Here is a 26,794-nt window from a genome sequence, read left to right as displayed (position 1 = left end):
TACCCACGATGGTCTCAATCTCCTGACCTCGTGATCCACCTGCCTCGTCCTCCCAAAGTGCTGGGATTACAGGCGTGAGCCACCGCGCCCAGCCAAAAAAATTTCTAATATGGCAAATATTAAAAGATATAATCCACGTAAACAAAGCTTTTAGGATCTTCTATAATTTCTAACACTGTAAATGGTTCCCAAGACCCAACAGTTTGAGAACTACTTCTCTGGGATGCCTTATTCTTTTCCTGATGGCTAATCCCAGTGGAGGGATTTAGGTATTACAATTCTGTTCCAGACTCGTCTGAGAACCTTCTCTGATGGGCCACACTCTACTTAACTGCCCTTGCTCTGTATCCCCTCTTCAGTCATGTTGTTCCTGTTTCCCCGGCTGCTTTTTATTTTCCTTCGTTCTTTTCTTCCCGCCTTTTCTTTCCTTTCTCTTTCTTTTTCGCTTTTTGTTTGTTTTTTGAGACGGAGTCTCACTCTGTCGCCCAGGCTGGAATGTAGTGGTGCAATCTTGGCTCACTGCAACCTCCGCCTCCTGGGTTCAAGTGATTCTCCTGCTTCAGCCTCCCGAGTAGCTGGGATTACAGGCGCGCGCCACCATGCCCGGATAACTTTCGTATTTTTAGTACAGACGGGGTTTCACCATGTTGGCCAGGCTGGTCTCGAACTCCTGACCTCATGATCTGCCCGCGTCGGCCTCTCAAACTGCTGGGATTACAGGCGTGAGCTGCTGCACCCGGGTTTTTTTTTTTTTAAACAGGGTCTCACTCTGTCGCCCAGGCTGGAGTGCAGTGGTGCGATCACAGCTCGCTGCAGCTTCGAACTCCTGGGCTCAAGCGAACCTCCCACCTCAGCCTCCCGAGTAGCTGAAACCACAGGAGCGCGCGACACACAGCTAACTTTTTTTTCCAGTGGTTTTTCTGTTTATATTGTTGCCTTTTTGTTGTTGTTGTTCTTTATCGATCCTCCCGCCTTGGCCTTCCAAACTGCTGGGATTACAAGCGTGGGCAGTGCCCGGCCCCTACTGCTTTGAAACCTCGGTTCTTTGCAGTTCCTGGAAAAAAAAGTGAAGGGGTCTTGCAATAGCTCAAAATCCGGGCCGCCCTTCCAGGCGCATCCTCAATTCGGCGTCAATCTCTGACAAAAAGTTTGCCCTTTGCGCCCGATCCCTCACACCAGAGAGCACCGCAGGGACGGAGCGACGGAGAGGACTAATGGTGTCGGGGATGACCCAAGGAAGTTGGGGAACTCAGACTCTTTTCAGTGTTTAAAAAGAAAACACCCTTCGGAAGGTATAAGATGCCAGTCGAGCAGTGCGCCTGGAGACCAACGGCACTAGAGGGTATCTTTCCCCGCCCCAAGGCTCCTCGTTCCACCCCCTGACGCCAAGCAAGGAATCCGGCGCCGCCGGTAGGGGGTAGTATTTACGACAGTGCTGGCGCTTTGCGGCCGGCCGCACAGCTGCTGACGCGTCGGGAGGTGGAGCCTAGGGAAGCAAATTTTCCTGGCGGCTTCTGTTCAGACGCGGCTGCTGTGACCCACCTTCCTCCTCGGCAGAGCAATGGCGGTGTCTGCCCGGTCCGCGCGGACTTCGCCCAGCTCAGGTAGGCTTAGGACCCCGCCCTCCGGCGGAGAGTTCCGAGGAGCACTGGTCTCAGAGGGGCGGGGGCGGGAGGACGCCCAATGTCTCCTGGTGAGGGGGGGGCCTCCGTGGGGAAGGGGGCGTGGAGTGCTGTGAGACATTTGCAGCCTGCGGCTTCTGGACATGATGATATTCGGGAACACTTTGCTGTTAGGGGGCTGTAGTCTGAGGGGTTTTGGGACATTGGGGTATCTTGGAGAAGGGGCTGCTCTGCAGGGATGTTTCCTATAGTCAGATCATTGAGGCAACCTCATTGAGCCAACCCGGGTGGGCGGAAGCTCTGGGCCGTTGGTGCTGTGATTTCTGTGATTTGAGGTGGAGCCCACCCCCGCACACACATTTTCTCCAATTATTGGTTGCAGATAAAGTACAGAAAGACAAGGCTGAACTGATCTCAGGGCCCAGGCAGGGCAGCCGAATGGGGAAACTCTTGGGTTTTGAGTGGACAGATTTGTCCAGCTGGCGGAGGCTGGTGACCCTGCTGAATCGACCAGCGGACCCTGCAAGCCTGGCTGTCTTTCGTTTTCTTTTTGGTGAGTCTAGTTTATGGGTGGGAGCAGTTTGGTTGGGAGTGGGAGAATGACAATCGTCAGTTTTTTGGTTGCAAGTAGACTTAGCTCCCTTTTCCTCAGAGCTGAAGATATTGGTATAAAAGAAGAGGTCTTCTCGAAGTTTAGGATTAAACCTACTTTGCCTCCTCCAGGTAGGATTTACTTGGTGGTCAGAAATGCTTTTTTTCTTATTTCTTTTTCTTAGACGGACTTTCGCTCTTGTTGCCCATTCTGAAGTGCAATGGCGCGATCTTGGCTCACCGTAACCTCCGCCACCCGGGTTCAAACGATTCTCCTGCCTCAGCCTCCCAAGTAGCTGGGATTACAGGCGCCCACCACACCCGGCTAATTTTTTATTTTATTTTATTTTTGTATTTTTAGTAGAGACGGGTTTCACCATGTTAGCCAGGCTGGTCTCAAACTCCTGACCTCAGGTGATCCACCCGCATCCGCCTCCCAAAGTGCTGGGATTAATGGCATGAGCCACTGTGCCCAGCTAGAAATGCTTTGATCTGAGGCTATATGATATGTAGAGGCCAGGCAGCAGTGACCCATTTTGCTTGTGGCATGAGGTTGCCCAGAGGACTCAGAGAAACAGAGCAGGGGGTCACCGGGGCCATACATTTTGGCTGTGTGACTCTCTAATTGAGAGCTTCTTAACTGAGGCCGCAGCATGGTGTGCTTGGAATGGTTTACAGATGTGCGGAGATATTAGTCCCCTTATCCCAGTAGTTCTCAACTGCAGGCAGTTTTGCTCCTTGGGAGACGTTTGGCGATGTTTAGAGACATTTTTAGTTGTCACAAGTTGGGGGAGGAAGAATAGGTGACTGCTGGCATCTGTATAGAGGTCAGGGATGCTCCTAAATGTCCTGTAGTGTGTTGGATAATCCATCTCAATAAATAATTAACCAGCCCAAAATATGACTAGTCCTGAGGTTGAGAAACCCTGCCTTATCTCAAGCTGGCTTCCTGATCTGAGTAGCCCCTTCTGTTTATTCCCAGGGTGTTGACGAAATGCAACTGTTTTCGGGGTGTGCCAGGAAGCAGAAAAGGTTGAGAAGAACTCCCAGAGCTCTTTTCTTTTCTTCTTTTCTTTTCTTTCTTTTTTTTGAGATGGAGTTTCAATCTTGTTGCCCAGGCTGGAGTGCAATGGTGTGATCTTGGCTCACCACAACCTCCACCTTCCGGGTTCAAGTGATTCTCCTGCTTCAGCCTCCTGAGTAGCTGGGATTACAGGCATGCGGCACCACGCCTGGCTGATTTTTTTGTATTTTTAGTAGAGACGGGGTTTCTCCATGTTGGTCAGGCTGGTCTTAAACTCCCAACCTCAAGTGATCTGCCCTCCTCGGCCTCCCAAAGTGCTGGGATTACAGGCATGAGCCACCATGCCCTGCCTCCCAGAGGACTTTCTGAAGCTCAGTAGGTTGGATCTTCATAGCTGTCAAGACCTTAACAGTTTTTATAGCATTTTGTGCATTTCCCTAATTTAATCCTCTCTGTAGTCCTGTGACATATTCCCCTTCTCACAAATGGGGAATTGGTTAACTGAGCTGCAGGGGCTGTTCTGGATGGCACAACTGATATAGTCTTGTGCAGAGTAGGCACTCAATAATTAATACTGAATAAATGGGAGAGCCAAGGTTAGAAAAGAAGTCTGACCCGGGAGCTGCACACTCAACTGTGTTCCACTGTATTCTACTGCTTCCTTAGGTGAGGCCCAATGACCAACTCTCCTATTGCTTTCTTAGGGTTCTTGATGGTGCTAGACATTCCCCAGGAGCGGGGGCTCAGCTCCCTGGACCGAAAATACCTTGATGGGCTGGATGTGTGCCGCTTCCCCTTGCTGGATGCCCTACGCCCACTGCCACTTGACTGGATGTATCTTGTCTACACCATCATGTTTCTGGGTGAGGGCAACTGTGGGAGAGATGGAAATATTGACTGGCCTGCCAGAAACACAGAAATAGAAGCATGCTGGTGAATGGTCAAAGTCTTTGGCACCTTATTTCACTTCTGCTGTGATCAATTTCATGCTGTTGACCTGTGTGTCACCTGAGCTGTTGTCCCATAATTCTTTTTAAAATATTAAAATAACATCTAATTTTCATTTAGTTTTACCTGATTATACAATGCTTGATTTTTCTTAATTCCAACCATATCCTGGCCCAGGGAAACTGGGCCTGTGGTGATCTCTTGACCTCTTAATCCTCTCCCTACAAATCCCAGGGGCACTGGGCATGATGCTGGGCCTGTGCTACCGGATAAGCTGTGTGTTATTCCTGCTGCCATACTGGTATGTGTTTCTCCTGGACAAGACATCATGGAACAACCACTCCTATCTGTATGGGTTGTTGGCCTTTCAGCTGACATTCATGGATGCAAACCACTACTGGTATGAATCTAGGGGGATAAAGGGGAGGGGTTGGCTGGGTCAGGATGGTTATCAGAGATAGGGGCCCAGTGAGGTTCTAGAATTTGCCCCAGTCGGGATATTTTCAGTCATGCTTTGCAAAATATGGTTCCAAGGTCTCTTTGATCTGGGTGTATTTGGGAGGGGAAAGGGCCAACTAGTTGGAGCACTTGGGATGACAAAAAGCAAAATGTCTCCATCCCACCCCTTCATTCTTTCCATATCTCCCCAGGTGCCTTGATTTATTCACCTCTTGTAACCCTCTTGGAGAGAAAAAGAGAATACTAAAGCCAGACATAGCTGTTTTCAGATACTTTAAGGGTGGTTATGTAGAAGAGGGAGCAGACTTTCTCTGTGTGAGCCCAGAAGGGCAGAGTTAGAGCCAAAAGTAGAAGTTGCTGTGAGGCAGAGTTCACATCAAGAGAAGAGGGCCCACCAGGGCTGCTCATTGTTGCTGTTCTGGGAGGAGGTAACCCTTCCCCATTTCTGGCTTAGGTGACTGTCTCCCAGGGGAGTTGGAGAAGGGATTTGGAGATGAGGTGGCAGGGCAGATGACCTTAAGGATTATTTATATGTTCAGTGAGAAGCAATAAAATAGGTGTCAGTAAAATGAGTTTGGGGAAAAAAATCTCAAACATTGAATTCATTAACAGTCATTAAGTTTTATTCATTTTTCTTTTTATTTATTTATTTTTAAATAGAGATGGGGTCTCGCTTTGTTGCCCAGGCTGGTTTTGAACTTCTGGGCTCAAGCAATCCTCCCACCTCGACCTCCCAAAGTGCTGGGATTACAGGCATGAGCCACTGCGCCTGGCCTATTTGTTAATACACACATACAAATACCCCTTTGGTAAAATTTGAAACTCATTCAGAATGGCCAGCTCTGATCTTAGAGAATTGAGTCAGTTTTGATAGAATATCTCTGAAAAGTTCTGTTGTAGGGGTATTTGTTGAGATGGTGTCTCACTGTGTCACCCAGGCTAGAGTGCAGTGGCGTGCTCATAGCTCACTGCAGCCTCAACCTTCTTGGGTTCAGGTGATCCTTCCATCTCAGCCTCCAGAGTAGCTGGAACAACAGGTGTGTGCCTCCACACTCAGCTAATTTTTAAAATTTTTTGTAGAGACAGGATCTCACTATGTTGCTTAGGCTAGTCAGAAATTCCATTTTTATGACTTCATGCATTTTGAAAAAATCACATATCATTTATTCAGGGTTTTCCACATGGCAGGCACTATACTAAATATTTAGAATTTTTCCTCATTAAAACCCTATAACGTCGATGGTGCTGTTCACATTTTGTTTTTTGGAGTCAGGGTCTTGCTCTCTCTCCGAGGCCAGAGTGCAGTGGTGCAGTCATAGCTCACTGCAACCTCAAACTCCTGGACTCCAGCGATTCTCTCACTTTAGCTTCCCAAAATGTTGGTATTATAGGCATGAGCTATTGAGCCTGGCCTGTTTCCATTTTTAAAGAAGCTGAGTATTGGACAGTGAAGAATTTGCCTAAGGTCAGCTAGCGGTTAAGAAATGGAAGTAAGTCCAGGTGTTCTTGACTGCAGAGTCCAGTGCTCTTGACCACAGTGTAAGCTGCCTCTTTCCCAGCTTCTACTTCTTGAAAACATGCTTTGCTTCTGCTTCCCCAGAGTACATCTGGTGTTAGTAGCCTGGGTTTATCAGTTCTCTTCCAGGATACAAGCTTTTAGCAGGGACCCTCTTATACTGGATCCTGGCATCCAGGTCTATGAAACGTTAGTTTATGTTGTGTGTTACTCTGCTGTTAAGTGTTGTTTTTTTTTTAAAGATAATACAATGCATATTTATTTACACACACATAGCTTTTCAAACACTCCAAATTCCTTCCCTTTTTCAGTAATTTTCTAGTATTGTAGTCCTTTTTTCCTGATTTGAGCAATTACAACAAACTCAACTGTGAGCTAACAAGAAATACTGAATTTTTGCTGTTATAACTTAATAGCAATATTTCTTCTATGACTTGTATAATCACGTTAGAATTTGCTCATATAATTCTAAAAGGTCTCAGAATAACCAGGGAGGATATGGGAGATGTGCCCAGGATAGATAGGATTATCATGTATAAAAGGAAAGTTGGAGATATAGCTGGATTAAGCAGCACCCCTCCTATGTTTACCTCCCTTGGTATAGGTCCGTGGACGGTCTGCTGAATGCCCGTAGGAGGAATGCCCACGTGCCCCTCTGGAACTATGCAGTGCTGCGTGGCCAGGTACAGCATTTTAGGAGAGAGGGAGGAGCTCCTTGACAGCCATGTGGTCAGCATGGCCATCCCACTGCCAGACTACACTCTCCGCTGCCTCCCTGGATCTTCTGTTTTTACCCTTTGCTGGAAAGCTAGGCTGGCTTCTCATTTTTTCCAATCCCTTAATCTCTGAATTCTCTCATTTGTCAAGGAAAGACTAGAGCTTTGTCCCTGCTAGATTGGAATCTTCATGACAAAGAGAAAGGATTCAGTCTGTGCTTTATGACTTCTTCCTTGGTTCCTGATACTGTCGCTGGCATTGGTTGGATGTCAATAAATGCTGGTTGGATGAGTGAATTTCTGAGATGAATGAATAGAAGACGGGGTCTATTCTTCCTTGGGCCCTGGACTCAGATCAGTATTTATTTTATTCATTTAAAAAATATGTAAGTAGATTATTTGGGTCAAGGACTATAATATTTGGGTCAAGGACTGTAACTCAGGAGCATGGATTAAAGTTGTCCTAACTATATGCTCCTTATTTTATTCTTGCCTATCTGTAGAAAATATTCTTTTGGCTTGAACTTTGTGTTACATTTTATTTTCAGATCTTCATTGTGTACTTCATTGCGGGTGTGAAAAAGCTGGATGCAGACTGGGTTGAAGGCTATTCCATGGAATATTTGTCCCGGCACTGGCTCTTCAGTCCCTTCAAGTGAGTGGCAGTCAGGGTGGAGGCCTCTTGGAGGCATGGGGACAGAGCAGGTGACTCATCTCTCTCAGTAATGGCACCTGTTCCTACTTTGCCTGAATTTGCCACATGCCTTCCTTTGTCCACTCATCTCCCTATTCAGCAGAAGCAGAGTCAGAAGAAGCAGTAGTGGTATCAAAAGACTGAGCCCTAGCTGCTCTTGGGAGATATATGGTATAGATGGGCAAGAAAGGAAAAGAAATTTAAAAAGGAAAGGAAAGAGCCAGAACTGGCTGACTTGGTGAGTGAGCCAGTGCTCTCAGCAACTGCCTTGGATGGTGTCTGTGTCCTTGCCTTGCCACTGTAGCCTCCCACCAGAGCCCTGCAGCTGATGTACTGAGAAGATGGGCACTCACTGTGTAGGCTCTGACAAAACCATTATTACCATTTCCACAAAACAAAGGGTCACCTCTCTGATTTCTGTCTTCTTCCCATTTTTTCTTTCCTCTTGTTTTACTTTATTCTCTTTCTTCTTCCCTGTTATTTTCCAGTCCCTGGAGTTTGACTTCATTATTATGTTAGCCAAGCATTTACCTTTTAACGTTTCCTCTCATTCATGACCTCCGTGGGGAATCTGCCTTCCACAACACACACATATCTCAGTCAAATTTTGTCCTAGGAGATTTGCCCTTGCTTATTACAAAGGATATGTTAGAAAACATTGAACACCTAAAGTTGTGAAAATGTAGAGGGGGCTGGGCATGGTAGCTCATTCCTGTAATCCCGGCACTTTGGGATGCTGGGGTGGAAGGATTGCTTGAGCCCAGGAGTTCAAGACCAGCCTGAGCAACATAAGACCCTGTCTCTACAAAAAAAATTTAAAAAACAGGCATGGTGGCTTGTGCCTGTGGTCCCAGCTACTTGGGAGGCTGAGGCAGGAGGATTGCTTGAGCCCAGGAGTTTGAAGCTACAGTGTGCCATGATCATGCCACTGCCTTCCAGCCTAGGTGACAGAGTGAAACTTCATTTGAACAACAACAACAAATAACCTAGAGGAGTGTCTTCATGGGTGGATTATGTACCTTAGGCATCTATCCAGCCACTGGAGTAGCCAAGGCACATTCATGCTGTGAATGTGCTTTGACTGATGTGTTCTCCAGTGGGCTGGTGCTTGAACTTTCTCCATATGTTTGCAGACTGTTGTTGTCCGAGGAGCTGACTAGCCTGCTGGTCGTGCACTGGGGTGGGCTGCTGCTTGACCTCTCAGCTGGTTTCCTGCTCTTTTTTGATGCCTCAAGATCCATTGGCCTCTTCTTTGTGTCCTACTTCCACTGCATGAATTCCCAGCTTTTCAGCATTGGTCAGTACCTGTAGCCTGGTAGGAAACAGGAACCATAGTTCTGCAGGAAGGGATGCTAATAGCCAGAGGCATTGTTTGGGAGTGGGAGAGGGTGGTGTGAGCAGTAGCTAAATTGAACCCAGGGTAGTCACTATGAAGTAGGCATAAATGGGGATAAGAGGATTGGGACTTCTGGGCTCAGTATGTTGTACAGTAAGGAATCTCCAGGAAGAACAAATATCTTACAGTTAAGAACTACTTTCCGGCTGGGCATGGTGGTTCACGTTTGTAATCCTAGCACTTTGGGACGCAGAGGCGGGTGGATCACCTGAGGTCAGGGGTTTGAGACCGGCCTGGCCAATATGGTGAAACCCTGTCTCTACTAAAAATACAAAACTTAGCTGAGCATGGTGGCGCATGTCTGTAATCCCAGCTACTTGGGAGGCTGAGGCAAGAGAATTGCTTGAACCCAGGAGGCAGAGGTTGCAGTGAGCTGAGATCATGCCACTGCACTCCAGCCTGGGCAACAGCAAGAATCTCTCAAAAAAAAAAAAAAAAGAACTGCTTTCCTTTTCAGTGAAACACCTGGGAGAAGTCTCCTAAGGGAACAGGGTTGAAGAGGCCCAAACTCCTCCTGAAATTTGTATTTTCTCCCTGCTTTCCTAGGTATGTTCTCCTACGTCATGCTGGCCAGCAGCCCTGTCTTCTGTTCCCCTGAGTGGCCTCGGAAGCTGGTGTCCCACTGCCCCCAAAGGTTGCAAGAACTGTTGCCCCTCAAGGCAGCCCCTCAGCCCAGTGTTTCCTGTGTGTATAAGAGGAGCCAGGGCAAAGGTGGCCAGAAACCAGGGCTGCGCCATCAGCTGGGAGCTGCCTTCACTCTGCTCTATCTCCTGGAGCAGCTATTCCTGCCCTATTCTCATTTTCTCACCCAGGTTTGTAGGGGCTGTGGAGTGTACCCTGGGCTTAGAAAGGGACGGATGACAACAGTTGGGAAAGAAGGGCTGGTTTTGCAGCCCCTTCTTGGTAGGGGATGGGGTCAGTGTGAGAAGCATTGAGCTGAATCCCCTCTGCGCTGCCTTCCCAGGGCTATAACAACTGGACAAATGGGCTGTACGGCTATTCCTGGGACATGATGGTGCACTCCCGCTCCCACCAGCACGTGAAGATCACCTACCGTGATGGCCGCACTGGCGAACTGGGCTACCTTAACCCTGGGGTGAGATGTCTGATGCTGACAGTTTACTGTTCTTCAGAGCCCACTTGTGCTTTGGGGTCTGGTTTTGTCTTACACACACCATAAAGCAAAACAAATTTGAATCTGCTTTGCCTTTTCTCAAGAGCCAGATTGAACTATCTTTTGTGTGGGTTGAGATAGGGCAATGTCATTCATTTCCTTGAACTGAGATTAGATTTAGGAAAAGTAAGCACCACTAGCCCAGCAATGAAAAATTCATTCCCAAAGGCAAGTTCCATTTTTTTCTAGCCAGAATGGGCAGCAGGCAGGGATCTCATTGTGCCATTGGCAGTGCATGACCTGTCTTGGAAGTTGATAATGATATGGTGGGACTAATATGGGGGTTTGGGGCAGGTATTTACACAGAGCCGGCGATGGAAGGATCATGCAGACATGCTGAAGCAATATGCCACTTGCCTGAGCCGCCTGCTTCCCAAGTATAATGTCACTGAGCCCCAGATCTACTTTGATATTTGGGTCTCCATCAATGACCGCTTCCAGCAGAGGTGGGCAAGGGGAGCAGAGAGTGGGAAAAAAATGAAGCACAGTTCTTTTTACCAAGATGAACAGCCCTTGCTTCCTGGTATTTGTCTTGCTTAAAAGGCTGTCCTTCCTCTAGTGCATGTCCCCATTGATCTGGTTGTGGGCATAGCTGGTTGCTTCCAGCAGGGGGCACCATCATCCAGGAGAAAAGTGAGTTGACTTGTTCTTTTAAACACTGTTAACACAATGCCTTCTCAGGTAGCCGCTAACCCCCATTATTCCCAGTGCTCCAGATCTCTTCTGCCTTCTCTCTCTGCCCTGGACTGGCAATAACATGCCATTTTCTTCTACTTGACATAGGCCATTTCTTCTACTTCTATTCCCTGTCCTTGGGAATGATGAAAGGGACAGAACTGGAAGTTCTGGTGTGTGGGTGGCTGTGATGTCCTTAGAACATGGTTTTCTTTCCTAAGGATTTTTGACCCTCGTGTGGACATCGTGCAGGCCGCTTGGTCCCCCTTTCAGCGCACATCCTGGGTGCAACCACTCTTGATGGACCTGTCTCCCTGGAGGGCCAAGTTACAGGAAATCAAGAGCAGCCTGGACAACCACACTGAGGTGGTCTTCATTGCAGATTTCCCTGGTATGGAGGAAAGTGAGGAGAGGCTTTTCTGTCTTTCCTTCTGACTTCCTTGGCTAGGGACATTCCATGTGGTGGGAGGGGAGAGGGAATGTTTTTGAAACCTAAGGAGATGATGGTGGTAAAGGTGTGATGTCTCTGTTCTGGCTGGGAGTGAGTTCACTCTACCATAGGGTGGAATGATGAACTCTGTTGGTCTGGCAGGACTGCACTTGGAAAATTTTGTGAGTGAAGACCTGGGCAACACTAGCATCCAGCTGCTGCAGGGGGAAGTGACCGTGGAGCTTGTGGCAGAACAGAAGAACCAGACTCTTCGAGAGGGAGAAAAAATGCAGGTATTTTGCTGGGATTAACAACAGCAGAAAGAGCTGAGCGCAGTGGCTTACACCAGTAATCCCAGCTTCTTAGGAGGCTGAGGTGGGAAGCCAGGAATTCACAGTCAGCCTGAGCAACATAGTGAGACCCCATCTCTAACAATTTAAAAAACAATGGCAGAAAGCTTAAAAGAGCAAGGTTCATTTATTATAGACTGAAAATATTTTACCATAGCAGTAATGCAGTGGAGCTCAAAAAACAAGGGCCCCTCGGACTGTGAATAGCCTCATCCAGGATTCTAGAGGTCAGTTACTTTCAATTCCAAAACACAATTGAGTAGAAAGAAGCCAAGAGTCAGAGTAGAGAGGCCATAGGCTGGCTAGAGAAAAGCTGATGAAATTTATTCATTTCTTCTCCCTTGTCAGTTGCCTGCTGGTGAGTACCATAAGGTGTATACGACATCACCTAGCCCTTCTTGCTACATGTACGTTTATGTCAACACTACAGAGCTTGCACTGGAGCAAGACCTGGCATATCTGCAAGAATTAAAGGAAAAGGTGGAGAATGGAAGTGGTGAGTGTATGAACATTTGGACTGAGATAGCCATAGCCCCTGGTTTCAAGAAGTCAGGGTTATGAATGATGTTCTAGCCATTCAAGAGTGAACTTGAAGTCTCTAGCTGGCAGAAGGGGAGTTCTAAGGGGAGAGAGTGATCCATCTCAGTGATTCCTTTTTTCTGTCTTCCGGGCAGAAACAGGGCCTCTACCCCCAGAGCTGCAGCCTCTGTTGGAAGGGGAAGTAAAAGGGGGCCCTGAGCCAACACCTCTGGTTCAGACCTTTCTCAGACGCCAACAAAGACTCCAGGAGATTGAACGCCGGCGAAATACTCCTTTCCACGAGCGATTCTTCCACTTCTTGTTGCGAAAGCTCTATGTCTTTCGCCGCAGGTAAGTTCACAACAGTATTTGTCATTGCCATCATATGTTGGCAAGCTTGGTAACTTTCCCTTGTGGGGGTTAACACTAGAGACTCATACAGGAAAGGACAGTTTAGCTCTAGATAGCTTTTTCTGCCATTCTCCTTGATTTACTGGAAGAATAAGTGGCCTGTATCTGATGGCCTGCTTTCTTGTTCTGCCTTAGCTTATCTCTAGCCTCTCTGTGGGCTGTTCCTACCCTATCCTGGAATCCTCTACCAGACTGTAGGAGTACCCTTCCAGCTGGGAGATGGAGGGTCACTTGGGGCGAGATTCCCATATATGCCTGTGTGGGAAGAGCGAGGACCAGGTGCCTTCTAAGGGCTTTAGCTGAAATTCTTCTGGTGAAACAGGAGTTTGAACTTGGTCTGCTTTTTCCCGTTTTTCAGCTTCCTGATGACTTGTATCTCACTTCGAAATCTGATATTAGGCCGCCCTTCCCTGGAGCAGCTGGCCCAGGAGGTGACTTATGCAAACTTGAGACCCTTTGAGCCAGTTGGAGAACCGAGTCCTTCAAACATGGATTCTTCACATCCTAATCCTCCTGAGTCAAATCCTGATCCTGTCCACTCAGAGTTCTGAAGGGGGCCAGATGTTGGGTGTAGATGTAGAAGCAGCCAGTCACAGACCCATTCTATGCAATGGACGTTTATTTGAAAAAAATTCTCAAAATTTTTTTGCATTTTTTTTTTTTTTTTGGTCTAAAGCTGTTTTTAACTCCAAGATTATAACTTAGAGGAACCAAGGAAATAAAGCAAATAAGATTTAACAACCCAAGACTGAGAGGCCAGGAGGAGGTTAGAAGCAATGTGAAACTGTCTTCCTAGGATAAGATGGTAAGAGTAAGGTTTAAAGTGGCTTTTTGGGGCCTGGGTGCCATGGCTTATGCCCATAATCCCAGCATTTTGGGAGGCTGAGGCGGGCAGATCACTTAAGACCAGGAGTTCGAGACCAGCCTGGCCAACATGGCAAAATCCCCATCTCTACTAAAAATACAAAAATTAGCCGGATGTGGTGGCAGGTGCCTGTAATCTAACTACCCACGAGATTGAGGCATGAGAATCACTTGGGCCTGGGAGGCGGAGGTTGCAGTGAGCTGAGATCGAGCCACTGCACTCCAGCCTGGGCAACAGAGCAAGACTTCGTCTCAAAATAAATAAATAAAGTGGCCCTTGGGGAAAAGCAATTTAATATACCACGATGAGTAGCTAACCGTTCCCAAGTGTTTGCTCTGTGCTACACACCGTGTGAGCAGTGTTACCTGCCTTACTACATTAGGCTGAGAAGTAAAATAATTTGCCCAAAGACATAACAGCTAGTGAGGGATGGACTCATGGTCTGAACTTAATGTCTATTTGACTTAAGGTCCCGCACCCTACCACTTGTAATTTTCAGCATCACTGATAATCTGAAATAACATAGCTTAAAACGTGTTTTCTTAATTAAAAGTATAATTGGATGGTGGTCAGGTTGTAAATACACATGAATTTATCTTCCTTGCAATTTTGGTTCCTTCTTTGTTCCTATTATCTGTATACACCCAGTAAATGTTTCACTAGCAAAACTCTGACTTATGAGAGCAGTCAGAATAGCAGCATTAAAGTTAAATAAGGAAATCTAGATGATTGCTAGATTTTCTCTAAAAATAAGCTTAGTATTTGGTATTATTCTAGCCTTTAGTGAGCAGAAGGGGAGGTAAAGTAAGAATTAACCAAATTTAGTAAGGGATTAGGGAATGCTTAGACATTTTGTACATTTGGGTGTACAAGGGTAACTCAGAAAGCTCCTCAGTTCAGTGAAAATTAAAAGGGTTGGCACTGAGCGAGGAACCGAGAATGCAGGGTTATAAGGAAGGATCCCTGCTTTGGGAGCTCATGGACTTGTAGCAGGGACTGGTAGTAAATTGGCAGTCTCAGTAACTTCTGTAAATAATTGCATCTCTTTTTGCAGGCTTCTCTTCTCATACTCTCCCCTACTCCTCCTTGGACAGTGTTCCCAGGGTTCTTTCCTAAGCCACTACCTTTTCACTGTACATACTTCAGATGATTGTGTCTACTTCAGGATTTCCAATGATGCTAAGTTTCTTTCCTGTGCCCTAGACATATAGGTCTAAGTTCCACCTGGATATCCCACAGAGCTGTCAAGCTCAGTTCATCCTAAACAGAACTTACATTCACCCCCAACTCAGACTTGCTTATTCTTTATTATTGAATGGCAGCTCTATACCTTAACCAAGCTGTTATCTCTAGGTCATCAGCCTTGACTCTTCCCTTTTCCTTGCATCTTATAATTGCCAAGTCCCATCAATTTTACCTCCTGGATACCTCTTAAATCTATTTTTTTTTTAAAGGCAGGGTTTCACTCTATCACTCAGGCTGGAGTTCAGTGGCATGATCTTGGCTCACTGCAGCCTCCACCTCCTGGGTTTAAGCGATTCTCCCACTTCAGCCTCCCATGTAGCTGGGACTACAGGTGCCCACCACCACACCCAACTAATTTTTGTATTTTTAGTAGAGACAGAGTTTCCCACATTGGCCAGGCTGGTCTCAAACTCCTGACCTATCCACCTGCCTTGGCCTCCCAAAGTGCTGGGATTACAGGTATGAGCCACCACACCCAGCCAAATCTGTTTTCATCACTACCTATATCTGTATTTTCAACCCTTGTATTAGCATTAGTTAGGGATAGACCAGACAAGGCCGACATGTTAGTTGTCAAGCAGATTGCCTCCCTCCCCCACCACTGAGGAGGTCAAGTGGGGTTTGGTGGAAAATCCCTAATTCATTCAAGGTATTGTATGGGCAAGCAATGGCTGTGGTGCAGGGTCCCCTGATTACTTTGTAAGAATGCGTGGGAGGGATGCTGATTTTCAATTCTTTTGCAGATCTTTTCTCATAGTAACACGATAGAAGATACTTGGCACTATGTCATTTGCCAGCAAGTTTAGCTCTTTCCTTCTGTTTCCCAAACTCTCTGTACCTACTTGACTGGTAACAAAAGTCCCAAGAGTTATTTGGCAGAAGACACTTGGAAAAGTATTTTTCTGAATACAGGCAAGGATGCTACCTTCCTCAGACTGTTAGTATACCAACTCTCTGACCGATTTTTCCAAGGAAAATGTTGGGGGTAGGGTGAGGTGGAAATAAAGGCTGTTCGGTGAGGTAGAGTTGGGTTGCAACTGTAGCCATTCTAAAAATGGGCTATTCACGTCCTTTTAGCCAAAAGACTTTAGTATACATCCTCCTCATTCTACTCTCGGGATTTGGATCTTTGCCCCTGATGGGTATCCATCCCCTTTGAAACTTTAGAAAGACAGGTTATATACAGAATTTTCAACCTAAAGACATTCCCTTAAGTCATACTTCATGCTTTGATTATTTATAATCACCCTTATCATCCCCTGCTGTTATGCTTTCCCTCCTTTGCTTCTGTTCTCTGTGGCCTAATGTTCACCCACCACCTTAACTACCTTTAGGATACTTTTCCCCTAGGCTGGGCAGGACACTATCCCCTTAGTCCACAAGCTCCTTGAAGGTTGGGGAATCTGTTTACTTAGCAAATACTGAACATAACCTTAAAGCGGTTACTTTTGAAAACTTATGCTGTCTACCAACTTATAGGCACCTATCCATGCTCATTTCCCCGAATGTAGCCAATATGGTTATCTGCAGTGTATTTGGTATCTAAAAACTCCTTTATGAAACTGACTTGTTCTGGAACATTTCAATTACATGCAAAATTCAGGTTCTCAAGTTGGAACAAGTCTAACTGATACACCTGCAGAGGTTTTAACCTTGCCCTCCCCCTACTTCCCAACAGATTTCCAAGTTTTTTGAGGAGCCTTGCTCTGGCCCAGGCTGGAGTACAGTGGTGCCATCTCAGCTCACTGCAACCTCTGCCTCCTGGGTTCAAGCGATTCTCCTGCCTCAGCCCTCTGAGTAGCTGTGATTACAGGCACCTGCCACCACACCCAGCTAATTTTTGTATTTTTGGTCGAGTCGGGGTTTCAGTTTGCCAGTCTTGACCTCAGGTGATCCACCCCCATCAGCCTCCCAAAGCACGGGGATTACAGGCGTGAGCTACCATGCCCAGATTTCCAAGACTTTTTTTTAGACGGAGTCACTCTGTTGCCCAGGCCGGAGTGTGGTGGTGCGATTTCAGCTCACTGCAAGCCCTGCCCCTCAGGTTCACACCATTCTCCTACCTTAGCCTCCCATGAGTAGCTGGGACTACAGGTAGCCACCACTATGCCCAGCTAATTTTTTGCATTTTTAGTAGAGATGGGGTTTCACTGTTAGCCAGGATGGTCTCGTGATTTGCCCACCTTGGCCTCCCAAAGTGCTGGGACTACAGGTGTGAGCCACGGTGTACAGCCTCCAGATTTCAAGTCTCCATGCAAGCAGGCATAAGCAAGCATTCCCTGGCTCTACATCTGCAGAGGAGTAAAAAGCTGGACTACCATTCAGATGCTGCTAGAAATGTATTCCAAGAATGTAGCTCCTATGTTCAAGGCCAGTGTGGTCTATGGATTTTCTATACAACCTGCCATAAATGAAATTTGAGCCTTTGGAAATTGATAGCATTTTGTTTTAATTTCATCTGCATATTTATCTCTGCAAGATAAACTAGAAATCATGCTTTAGAACTTCTCAAATGGGAACATGAAACTACAGCCCTTAAAACGAAGCTCATAATTTAAAAATGTATGCAGATTAATAGGCTTAAATTGTCAGGACTTGGACATTACCCACTTTTAGTGGGTTTTATGCCTTCAATAGTTTGAAGCTCTGCATCTTGGCTGAAAACTTAAAAATGGCATTGAATGGCTACTGCAATAAGGACACATGAATTTTGGCCTAAGTACAGTAGGACCAAATCTTGCTTAGGCCTTTAAATGCCTACAGTGGGTCTAGGGATTCCTTAATTATGGCTAATTATGGATTGCAATTGAGGGTTAGAGATACACAGATTCTCAGGTCATATTCGTATGATAGCATTTTTTAAGAGCCAAAGTCTGTCACCCAGGCTAGAGCGCAGTGGCTTGATAATGGTTTGCTACAGCTTCCAACTTCTATGTTCAAGTGATCCTCCTACCTCAGCCTTTCGAAGTGTTGGGATTACAGGCATGTACTACCATGCCTGGCCCCAAAGCACTGTAACAGAAATGAGTAACAGACACAGTTAAGGTAGAACCTAGCATTTTATTTAGATCTTCATTAAACTGTTGGAATTGAGAACCAGACATACGTAATAAACCTCCAAAAATAGATCCTGAAAGGCACTTTCTGCTTAGGGCAAGCAGTCATGGAATAAGCATGTAAACAAGCTGGCTTCTCTGTACCACACCAGCCAAGTCAGCTTTCTCCATGGCCAGCCGCACCAGCTCTGCCCTCCCTTCTGTTAACACCAGCCAGACCCCCTGTAGGTCTAACCCAAGGTTTTTCTGTAGGACACCTTGGCCTACCTGGGAATGCTGGAAACATGTTAAAGGAATCATGGTGTTGAGAGAAAAAAAAAAAATCTTTTAAAAGCTGCCATCTGAGGTGATGGCTTCTCTGTACTTACGCCATACCCCAGAATACAATAAATAAGCAATTAGAAAACGTTCAAGTATGAAGGGATTTCCTCCTCCCCGCCAAAAAGCACTGCTCTCTGAAGGAAGCTGGTTTCTCTGTAGCTACACCAGCTGTTCAGAAAGCTCATTGGACCTGGTTTTGAAAATAAAACAAAGTTAAAACCCTGGGAGGAGTTATTGTGCAGTGTGGAGTACTCAGGCTTTCTTATAAAGAAAAAAAAAAAGTTATCTGGTACCAAAGTGTGCAACCTACAGACCCTCAGGTACTGCCCTGTGACTTCTCTGTATGACATCACAAGGCTGCCAAGTGCCTGTTTTTCTAGAACTAGGAGTTGGTGAGGTTTGGCTAGTGCTGAAACCATGCATAGGATTGGTTTACTAAATTAAAACCTTATTACGTACGTCCTCCAAAAGACAGCTGAAAGTGGAGAGATTTTGATTTGGTGCTGTTAGAGGTGGCAATTAAGAGCATAAGCACCAGGGAGATGGTTTAATGGTAACTGCCTTTTTTTGATGTCAGGCTAGAGCTCCAACTGGGAACTTGCGTTACATGCAAGATTGATTGGATAGGGAACACTCCCTGACAAAAGAGCTACATAATTAGAAGTGGATCAAGTTACAGGGAGGGTAAGGGGAAAGCTTCACATTCATAATAGAGCTCAAGACATTACAAATTCATGCTGACAGGGCTGTGGCTTTGCCAGACAGGCTGTAAGTGGAACTACAAGTACTTTACGTGCACATTACAAGGACATTTTCAGCATCTGGTGGGAAAGTCAATGCCATTATGACTTTGGAGCGTTGGGTGATAGGGCACAAAGGTTCAATTTCAAAGCATTATTTACTACAGTGTTGTTTCTAGGCAGTTACATGGATCACCTATGCTCACTAAATTCATTATAATGGTGAACAAAACACCTAGGGACAGAATAGCAAGCCCAACTTACAGTCCCCCACAAAAGCTAAAATTCATGTCATTGACTAGAGTGACTGCAAGTGATCAGGAGCTGAAAGAGGACAGGAAAATTTAGGAAGGAGGGCCCTTTCCCTCAGAGCTTGAAGGCTTCTCTGTAGCCTACGCCAACAAGTCTGGGGAAAAAAGGCTAACACTTTCAATATTTAAGCTTTTTGGGCACTTCCCATGGGAAGCTGTCCCTACCAAAGTGGCCATAGGCTGCAGTCCTCTGATAAATTGGCTTCTTCAGATCCAGATCCCTGGAATATACAAGTCCGTAACTTAATATGTAGCAATAAATTAAAATAAAGCAAAACAATCAGCAAGACTCATTTTCAAGAGCTCTGGCAAATGAGTTCTCTGGGATATGCTAGGAAAAAAATTTGTGGCAAAAGTGTTACTTCCCTGGTGTCCAAACTCCTTGCACAGTAACTATAGTTGTTTTTCCGTCCCTGGCTCAACAAATACGAAAACTTGTCATTATTCTGAGAAATTTCAATTGTCAAAAAGCTCATCTGAGATCAAATACTTACCAAGGTCCCGCTGCCCACACCCTACCATGGTTTTTACATTGTAACAAGCCTTGAGCATCCCACTTTATCTCTATTTTCTTAACACCCTTAGGTAAGAGCACAAAGCTCTCAAATACCAAATCTGGAAGATTCTCTAGAGTGGTTAGCCTAAGCCATGGAGCACCATAATTTTAAATTTTTCTAATAACTGAGTCTTAACTAAGGCAGCAGTTCAAAACTGTTCTAGGAATGAAAATATATTTCCATTTGAGGAGTCTTCCTTCACACCTTCACCTCCTCAGCTTTAAGTACATATATACACACCCACACCCTCAATACTTGACTAGCAATAGGCTTTACCATCTTTACCTGACAATGACCCCAGGGCGGAGATCGAAATTCTTCTTCACAATCTCTAATAGCTCTCTCTCACTCTTCTGAGAGGTACCATAATGGAAAATGGAGATAGATAATGGATGAGAAACTCCAATAGCATAAGAGACCTAAAAGGATTCAAATGTCATAAGAATCAGTGATTGAAAAGACCCACATACTGGTGTAATACATTGGTATAAAACAAGCAGTTAAGTAGATTACTACTAAATACCCTCCCACTTACATGACTTTTAATCGTTGCAGTCATATAAAGAGTATATACCTGAACAAGAACCCTCCGGCACAGACCTCCTTTAACAAGGGATTTTGCCACCCAACGAGCAGCATAAGCAGCTGAACGGTCAACCTTGGTATAATCCTTTCCTGAAAAGGCACCTCCTCCATGAGCACCCCAACCGCCATAAGTGTCCACAATGATTTTCCGTCCAGTCAAACCAGCATCACCCTGAAATTACAGGATTTAAATTACTTTATGCCTAGTGCTTTCCAAGTGGATACGGTTGCCTATTCTGAATTCACTCAGCAAGTATCCTCCGATGATTCACATGTAGGTTTCAGAAAGCCTGAAAAAAATGTAGTGGCCAAAATTTTAAGTAACCATCAAAAATCTAGAAAAATGCAATGAAGGCCGGGCGCGGTGGCTCAAGCCTGTAATCCCAGCACTTTGGGAGGCCGAGACGGGCGGATCACAAGGTCAGGAAATCGAGACCATCCTGGCTAACACGGTGAAACCCTGTCTCTACTAAAAATACAAAAACTAGCCGGGCGAGGTGGCGGGCACCTGTGGTCCCAGCTACTCGGGAGGCTGAGGCAGGAGAATGGCATAAACCCGGGAGGCGGAGCTTGCAGTGAGCTGAGATCTGGCCACTGCACTCCAGTCCGGGCGACAGAGCGAGGCTCCGCCTCAAAAAAAAAAAAAAAAGAAAAATGCAATGAAATGACATTACCTGAGGCCCACCAATAACAAATCTGCCACTTGGCTGTAGGTGGTAGATTGTATCCTCATCAAGGTATTTTGCAGGCACAACTGCTTTGATGACTTTCTCCTTTAGGGCATCCCTCATCTCATCAAGACAAACCTCTTCATCATGCTGAACAGATATAACAATTGTATGGACTCTGATGGGAAGCACAGCACCTCGATCCTGCATATACTGCACAGTAACCTTGAAGGCAACACAGGTCATCAGAACAGTATACCAAACAATAGCTTTGTATTTGTTTCTCTACCTGAAGTTACAATACAGCAAAACAAATGCTTTTTCAGTTAGCTATTATCAAAATTATGGATCCTCTATGCTGAGGTAATGAGACAACCAAGCTTTAAGATCATCACTTACTTGAGTTTTAGAATCAGGGCGTAACCAAGGCAAAGTGCCATTACGGCGCAGTTCTGCCAGTTTGGCATTTAGCTTGTGTGCCAAGACAATGGTTAAAGGCATACACTCCTCAGTTTCATCAGTGGCATAGCCAAACATTAAGCCCTAAAGAAGGAAAAGTCACCAATGTGATCAAGCTCCAGAATTTAATGTTAGAAGAGATTAAAACAGCCTCTACACCAAGATACCTGGTCTCCAGCACCAATATCTTCTTCATTTCTGTCAAGATGAACACCTTGAGCAATATCTGGTGACTGTTGCTCCAACGCTACCAGCACATTACAAGTCTTGTAGTCAAACCCTATAAGCAAAAAACACATCTTGTTTAGGTCCTAGAAATACCTCCTGATTACAGCAATTATATGGAATTCTAAACACTGCAGAAGAAATCAAATATACCTAAATATACCTTTTAGAGAATGAACAGAATAGGGCATAGTGTATAGTAAAATACAACTTGAGTTTAGGATTAGCAAGAACTGGAGTTTCTTCAAATCTCACTAGCTATTACCTAGAAAAAAATGAGCAAAATTATTAAAACACACCTTTGGAAGAATCATCGTATCCAATGTGTTTAACAGCTTCACGAACCACTTTCTGGTAGTCAACAGCAGCTCTGGATGTAATTTCCCCAGCAAGAAGGATCATTCCAGTTTTAGCAACAGTTTCTAATAAAAAGAGACATTCAACTCAAGCATCACTTCTATAAAAATAATTTTTATGCTATCTTTCCACCAGCTGATAAACCCATTCTAAACCTACCACAAGCTACTTTGGCATCAGGATCCTGTTGAAGGTGGGCATCAAGGACAGCATCACTGATCTGGTCACAAATCTTATCTGGAAAAGAGAAATTCCTGGCTCAATTTATTTAACTTTAAACAAAGTATCTATATATGCAAGCTCCCTCCCTGTAACTATCTGTAAAATCTTTGGAGGTTTTAAAGAAACATGCTTAATACATCTTAATTCATTGTATATGCACTTTACCCCTAAAATTCAAAGTTTGCATTATAAATCTAACCTACCACCAGAAAGGTGAACTGTTAGTCCTATCTCCTTTAAATAACAGAATTTGCCCTATATCATATTCACTTCCACAACTGTACCAAACCCCTGTGCACCTGGGGTTCTGGTAGAACTGAGGCCACAGGCCAGTTTCCCTAATCTTAAGGAGCACCAATTATAATGAGCAACAAGAGAATTCAATTAAACAATTAAAGGAAAGGCATTTTGTGACTAAAATGGCAATTATCTGATCTTGTTATTAAGAGGCGGGAAACAAAAGCTCAACAGTGTAGAAAATGCTCAAACGTATCCATGTACAACTTCTCCCTGCTTTCTCATCTACTGTTTAGGAGGAAGAAACAAATAAATATCCCCCAATTCAAGTTCGTTTTTCTCAATTTTCTATAACCACCCAAAACAGAATCCAAACATAACGTGGAAGCCAGACTGCAGAATTAACTCTTCAGTCTACTACTAACTGGTGTAACAGCTAACCTTCAGCACTCATCTAGATCCTGGGTTTGTCCTCTCTTATCGCTAAGTTACTTAGGGGATTTCATCATGGGCACAGTAAACTGACCAGACCCTAAAGCCACCAGATAGCTACTGCGGTCATTCTAAGGGCAGAAACAGCCTAATTTAGGAGCCAAATAAACATCTTTACTAGCCAATATGCCCAGGCTTAGATTTTCAGTTCCTGGAAATAGCTTTACTCCTCCTTCACGTCCCAACTGATCCCCATAATGGCGGTTAAGGGGACAAAGTCTGAAGTAAAACCCTGCCTAAGGGCAGCACCGAAGAATTTAAAAGGGAACCCAAAGCAATGGCAGCTCCTAATTCATACTTCCCATCCTTTTCACAAGGGGTCCAAATAAGGACTGCCTTCTTCCACATGCGCTATATTTAGTCAGAGGCCATCACCTTGAAAGCAAGGCCATATCTGCAGAAGGGCATGTGCGTATATTCTCCAGTGTGTGCTCAAGACCTAACCACTGAGGCAGTGGAGCCAGACGACGTCGCGAGGCATGGGCCCCCCACCCCCCCACCCCTCAAACCGAGGGTCAGGAGAGCCGGGGAAGCCCACGGCTCCCCTTCGCCCAGATACCACATGCGGCAAACACGTGGTCTCCGCTGCAATGCGGGGCGCGCGCTCCCGAGGGCCGGACGCGAGCACGCGAGGAGGCTCGGGTCGCCCACTCCAGGTTTGTCAGACGGCAGGACCTGGAGGGGTTAACAGTGCCCTCCCTTCCCGGCTAGAACACGTTAGCGACCACAGCCCCCGCCCTTCTCGTTTTCTGGAACGTTCCGCATGCCGAGGCGCGCGACCAAATGGAAGGGGAGGAGTGGAGAGGGGAAAAGAGGAAAGGGAGGGGGAAGAGGAGCGGCGGCCACGCGCCAGGCCCTGGCGGCGCCACGAGGAAAGCGCGCGGTCGCCGATTTTCCCACCACCGGGGGGACGAGGACGACCCGCGCGGGACCCGCCGGCGGCCGGACCTCGGCGCTGCCTTCCGCCCCGCCCCACGCTTCGCTTCAGGTCGTCCCCTCACCTGGGTGGCCTTCCCCCACCGACTCTGAGGTGAAGAGGAACGTGCCCTCCTCGATGAACGCCTCATGGAAGCCGTTGAGCTGTCGGTTCATGTTGGTGTCGGTGAGTGGAAGTGGCGTTGCGAAGGAGCAGCGGCGAGGCGGCAGCGGCTGCGAAATGCGCAAGCTGCGGACAGCGTCCTACTCAGAGAAAGCGGGCAGCGCGGAGCGAACGAAGCGGCGGGCGGCGCAGCCCCGTATTTATAGAGGAGCGCCCGCGCGCGCCCGGCTCGGGCCCCGCCTCTCGGGGCCGCGCGCCAATGCACCACTTGCGCGGGGGTCGGGGGAGGAAGGGCAGCGCTCCCCGCGGAGCCCGGGCTGAACCACACTGCGCGGCCGCGGGAGGGGCCGACGCAACCCGGTCTTCCAGAGACCGTTTAGTTATATTGAGCCGCTAGAGCTAGGGGAAAAATGCAGACGCGAGAAGACGGGGGTTTTTGCTTTTCCTTGTTTGATGTGGGAGAAAAAGCGACTGGGGCTTGCCGGACCCGCTCCCCTGTGCTGTGACATGGCACCTCCCTTCCGACCGTTGGCCGGGATAGCTTTCCCGGAGGTCGCGTCCCCCAGCGGAGGCGGCGGGAATCGCAGAGTTTTTGTGCCTCGGCTAGGGTCTTTCTGGCCGCCCCGCCCCTAGATGCCGGGTGGCAGGGAGCCGGTGGCGGTCGGCCATGTGAAGGTGGCCATCTTGGCTGGCCAGTGAGGACTCCTCACGGTCTTCCTTCGGCGTCCCCGCCCGGCTTGCTGCCGGCCCCGGGAAATCTGAGGAGCGCCGGCCCGCCTTCTAGTCATTTCCTGGTGAATGGTTCTGCTGAAGATGGCCAGAAAGCAGATTAATGAGGGTGCTGCCATAGATTCAAACAGTCGCCCTCCTCCCCGCTCCCCTGCGCTAAAGTTTCTGAGGGACCCTCGCCCTTCTCCCTTTTGGACTTAAAGTGGAGGCAGCGCTCCAGCCTTTCCCCCCAGAGAGAAAGGAGGCCGCTCCCAAGGCCGTCCTTGCCCTATGGCCTAACTGTGCCCTTGAAGGGGGGAAAAATCTATGTTTCAATCCTCTGTTAAGGAGAATATGGAACGAACATTTCTTTTTTGGTGGGTGGGGGCTATTAGTTCCTTTGGATGTGCTTAAGTACATCTCCCGACGGCGTGGAATGGGCTGTTTCATTGAGCTTTCACTTTAAAATGTCCACCTGCGTTTGTCCCAGTTTTGCCCAATAAAGGAATTATAGACAGGGAAAAAGAGCGAAACAAAAATTGAGCCAGCAAGGAGTAGGGTGTCCCGACTGGAGGGAGCCCGCCTTGGGGGCGGGGGTCTCAGTGCAAGTCTGGTCAGGGTCTGATGGCCTGGTGGCCCTGAGCGGAGCGCGTGACAAGAACGCCGGATTTAATGAGGTTCTCAGAGAACGGCCTGCGCCTAGCATGGGATGCACTTTACGCTGGGGAGGTGAAGGAGACCCCTAGTACCAGTCTCCAGCTGCCTACTGCTGGAGGCAGTAGAACGAGGTGCATTCCCTAGAACAATCCTCTCCGCCGGTGAGGGAGGAAAGGTGGGATTTGCTAAAGGTTCAGCGGGAAACAAAGGAAGCACTTGAGCTCTGCTGGGAACACAGACAAAGAAGGTAAAGAAAGGGCTTATCACCATACTCAGTGACCACATCCACGGTCGCTCAAAGCAGCCAGCAAGAAAAGGTTCGACCACAAAAGAGACAATAGATCATGATATTTTTATTCGTTGCTTTTTACTTTTCAAGCTAACCCTTCATGGGAAAGCAACTGTATAAGACTATTAAATTTTTTTGTTTGTTATCTTTTTTTAAGCAGAATGCCAATTAACTTACAATGAGCAATAAAATTGTCAACTGGAACAAAATGCGTGTGTAGACTGGTCAGTGCATTATTTCCCAGCAGAAAAATCTATATGGGAAGCCAGAATATAATTAGAAGGTTATTTTATTAGGGAGTCAGAACAAGGGGCGTAAAGTCAATGATTGGCTCATTAAATCCTGATACCCCTGTGCTACCAACTCCACAGTGGGGCTAGGCCTGCCAAGGAGATGAGAACTAGCTGTATATAGTTGCTTACCTACTTCTCTCACTTGTGAATAGTGTGTAGGTGTAATACAGTAAGAGTAGGGGTTTGGAGTCACGACCTCTCTATGCCTCAGCATCCTCATTCTGTAAAATTGGAATATTAATAGTACATCATAGGATTGTTTCAAGGATTAAAATAGTGCAAGTAGAGTCTAGCACAGTATCCAGTACATAATTTATTTTAATGTAAGCTGTAAATAAATTAGCTCTATTTCCTGTGATTTACTTTTCAGTGGCTTTCAATTGTTGTTGGGATACAGACTGAAATCTCTTCATACTCAAGGCCCCGGTGTGATTTGGCTGCTACTTCTACAACCTTGTCTTGTGCCACACTCCCCTTTCTGTCTTCTACTTTAGAATTTTTTTTTTTTAGTTAGTAGCAGTTATTTTTATTAATTGCATACTATCAAAACAAAGCAGGACACATTTTCATGTATTTTATATTATTCGTATTGTCCCTTCCTCCCTTCCACAAATATTTACGAGCACATCTGTGAGCCAGACCCAGGAGCAAACGCTATGACAATCCTGGTCTCTGCCCACTAGGCGCTCTAAATGTGGGGAGATGCCTGGCTAAGTCCCCATCCTTCTCACTCGAGCTCAGCTACCACTTCCTGGATGAAGCCTTCGTCTACACAGATTTGTCACAAAGTGTTTTCTTTCATGGCACTAAGTGCCGTTTAAAATTATAGATTTGGTGATTGATTGATGAATGTCTCCAGTTCCCAGTTAGGCTTGTAAGTTCCATGATAATGAGAAGGTGGGCTGTTTTGCTCAAGCTTTGTTACTGAATGCCTGGCACACAC

The 26,794-nt window shown here is 46.4% G+C and overlaps 2 protein-coding genes across 4 annotated transcripts; one reads left to right on the top strand and one right to left on the bottom strand.

The window, feature by feature from the left end:
• Nucleotides 1–1,053: 1,053 nt before the first annotated feature.
• Nucleotides 1,054–13,972, top strand: GGCX (gamma-glutamyl carboxylase). 3 transcript variants are annotated; one of them, XM_033175301.1, is made up of 15 exons: nt 1,054–1,604; nt 2,005–2,175; nt 3,942–4,100; nt 4,420–4,585; nt 6,765–6,843; nt 7,425–7,531; nt 8,704–8,867; nt 9,513–9,778; nt 9,931–10,062; nt 10,435–10,586; nt 11,037–11,206; nt 11,408–11,538; nt 11,944–12,091; nt 12,276–12,465; nt 12,884–13,972. In XM_033175301.1, the coding sequence occupies exons 1-15, from the start codon at nt 1,562–1,564 to the stop codon at nt 13,074–13,076; spliced, it is 2,271 nt and encodes a 756-aa protein (XP_033031192.1). In that variant the 5' UTR covers nt 1,054–1,561; the 3' UTR covers nt 13,077–13,972. The 3 variants fall into 3 exon arrangements, with proteins under 3 accessions (XP_033031192.1, XP_033031191.1, XP_033031193.1); XM_033175300.1 differs by having other exon boundaries at nt 12,270–12,465; nt 12,884–13,958; XM_033175302.1 differs by lacking the exon at nt 2,005–2,175 and having other exon boundaries at nt 12,270–12,465; nt 12,884–13,958.
• A 3,703-nt stretch (nt 13,973–17,675) lies between these two features.
• On the bottom strand, nt 17,676–25,215 carry MAT2A (methionine adenosyltransferase 2A). The gene is made up of 9 exons (XM_033175299.1): nt 23,867–25,215; nt 22,074–22,151; nt 21,857–21,979; nt 21,500–21,612; nt 21,273–21,416; nt 20,880–21,098; nt 20,195–20,377; nt 19,906–20,039; nt 17,676–19,284 (listed from the first exon to the last, which is right to left on the bottom strand). Exons 1-9 carry the CDS (start codon nt 23,955–23,957, stop codon nt 19,182–19,184), a joined length of 1,188 nt encoding a protein of 395 aa, XP_033031190.1. The 5' UTR covers nt 23,958–25,215; the 3' UTR covers nt 17,676–19,181.
• Between the last annotated feature and the right edge of the window lie 1,579 nt (nt 25,216–26,794).

This window comes from Trachypithecus francoisi, unplaced genomic scaffold (assembly GCF_009764315.1).
Source record: "Trachypithecus francoisi isolate TF-2019V2 unplaced genomic scaffold, Tfra_2.0 Lachesis_group17, whole genome shotgun sequence".
In the NCBI taxonomy this organism is placed as follows: domain Eukaryota; kingdom Metazoa; phylum Chordata; class Mammalia; order Primates; family Cercopithecidae; genus Trachypithecus; species Trachypithecus francoisi.
The sequence above is the reverse complement of the archived record's forward strand: the minus strand, read 5'-3'. Positions and strand labels throughout refer to the sequence as shown.

Excerpts from the sequence above, each read along its gene's own strand:
- GGCX (XM_033175300.1), top strand. The coding sequence starts at position 1,562 with ATGGCGGTGTCTGCCCGGTCCGCGCGGACTTCGCCCAGCTCAG. Across the intron at positions 2,176-3,941 it reads TGTCTTTCGTTTTCTTTTTG|GGTTCTTGATGGTGCTAGAC; the intron begins GTGAGTCTAGTT and ends TTGCTTTCTTAG. Across the intron at positions 10,587-11,036 it reads AATGACCGCTTCCAGCAGAG|GATTTTTGACCCTCGTGTGG; the intron begins GTGGGCAAGGGG and ends TTCTTTCCTAAG.
- MAT2A (XM_033175299.1), bottom strand. The coding sequence starts at position 23,957 with ATGAACCGACAGCTCAACGGCTTCCATGAGGCGTTCATCGAGGAGGGC. Across the intron at positions 22,152-23,866 it reads GGTGGGGGAAGGCCACCCAG|ATAAGATTTGTGACCAGATC; the intron begins GTGAGGGGACGA and ends TCTCTTTTCCAG. Across the intron at positions 21,613-21,856 it reads ATACGATGATTCTTCCAAAG|GGTTTGACTACAAGACTTGT; the intron begins GTGTGTTTTAAT and ends TTTTGCTTATAG.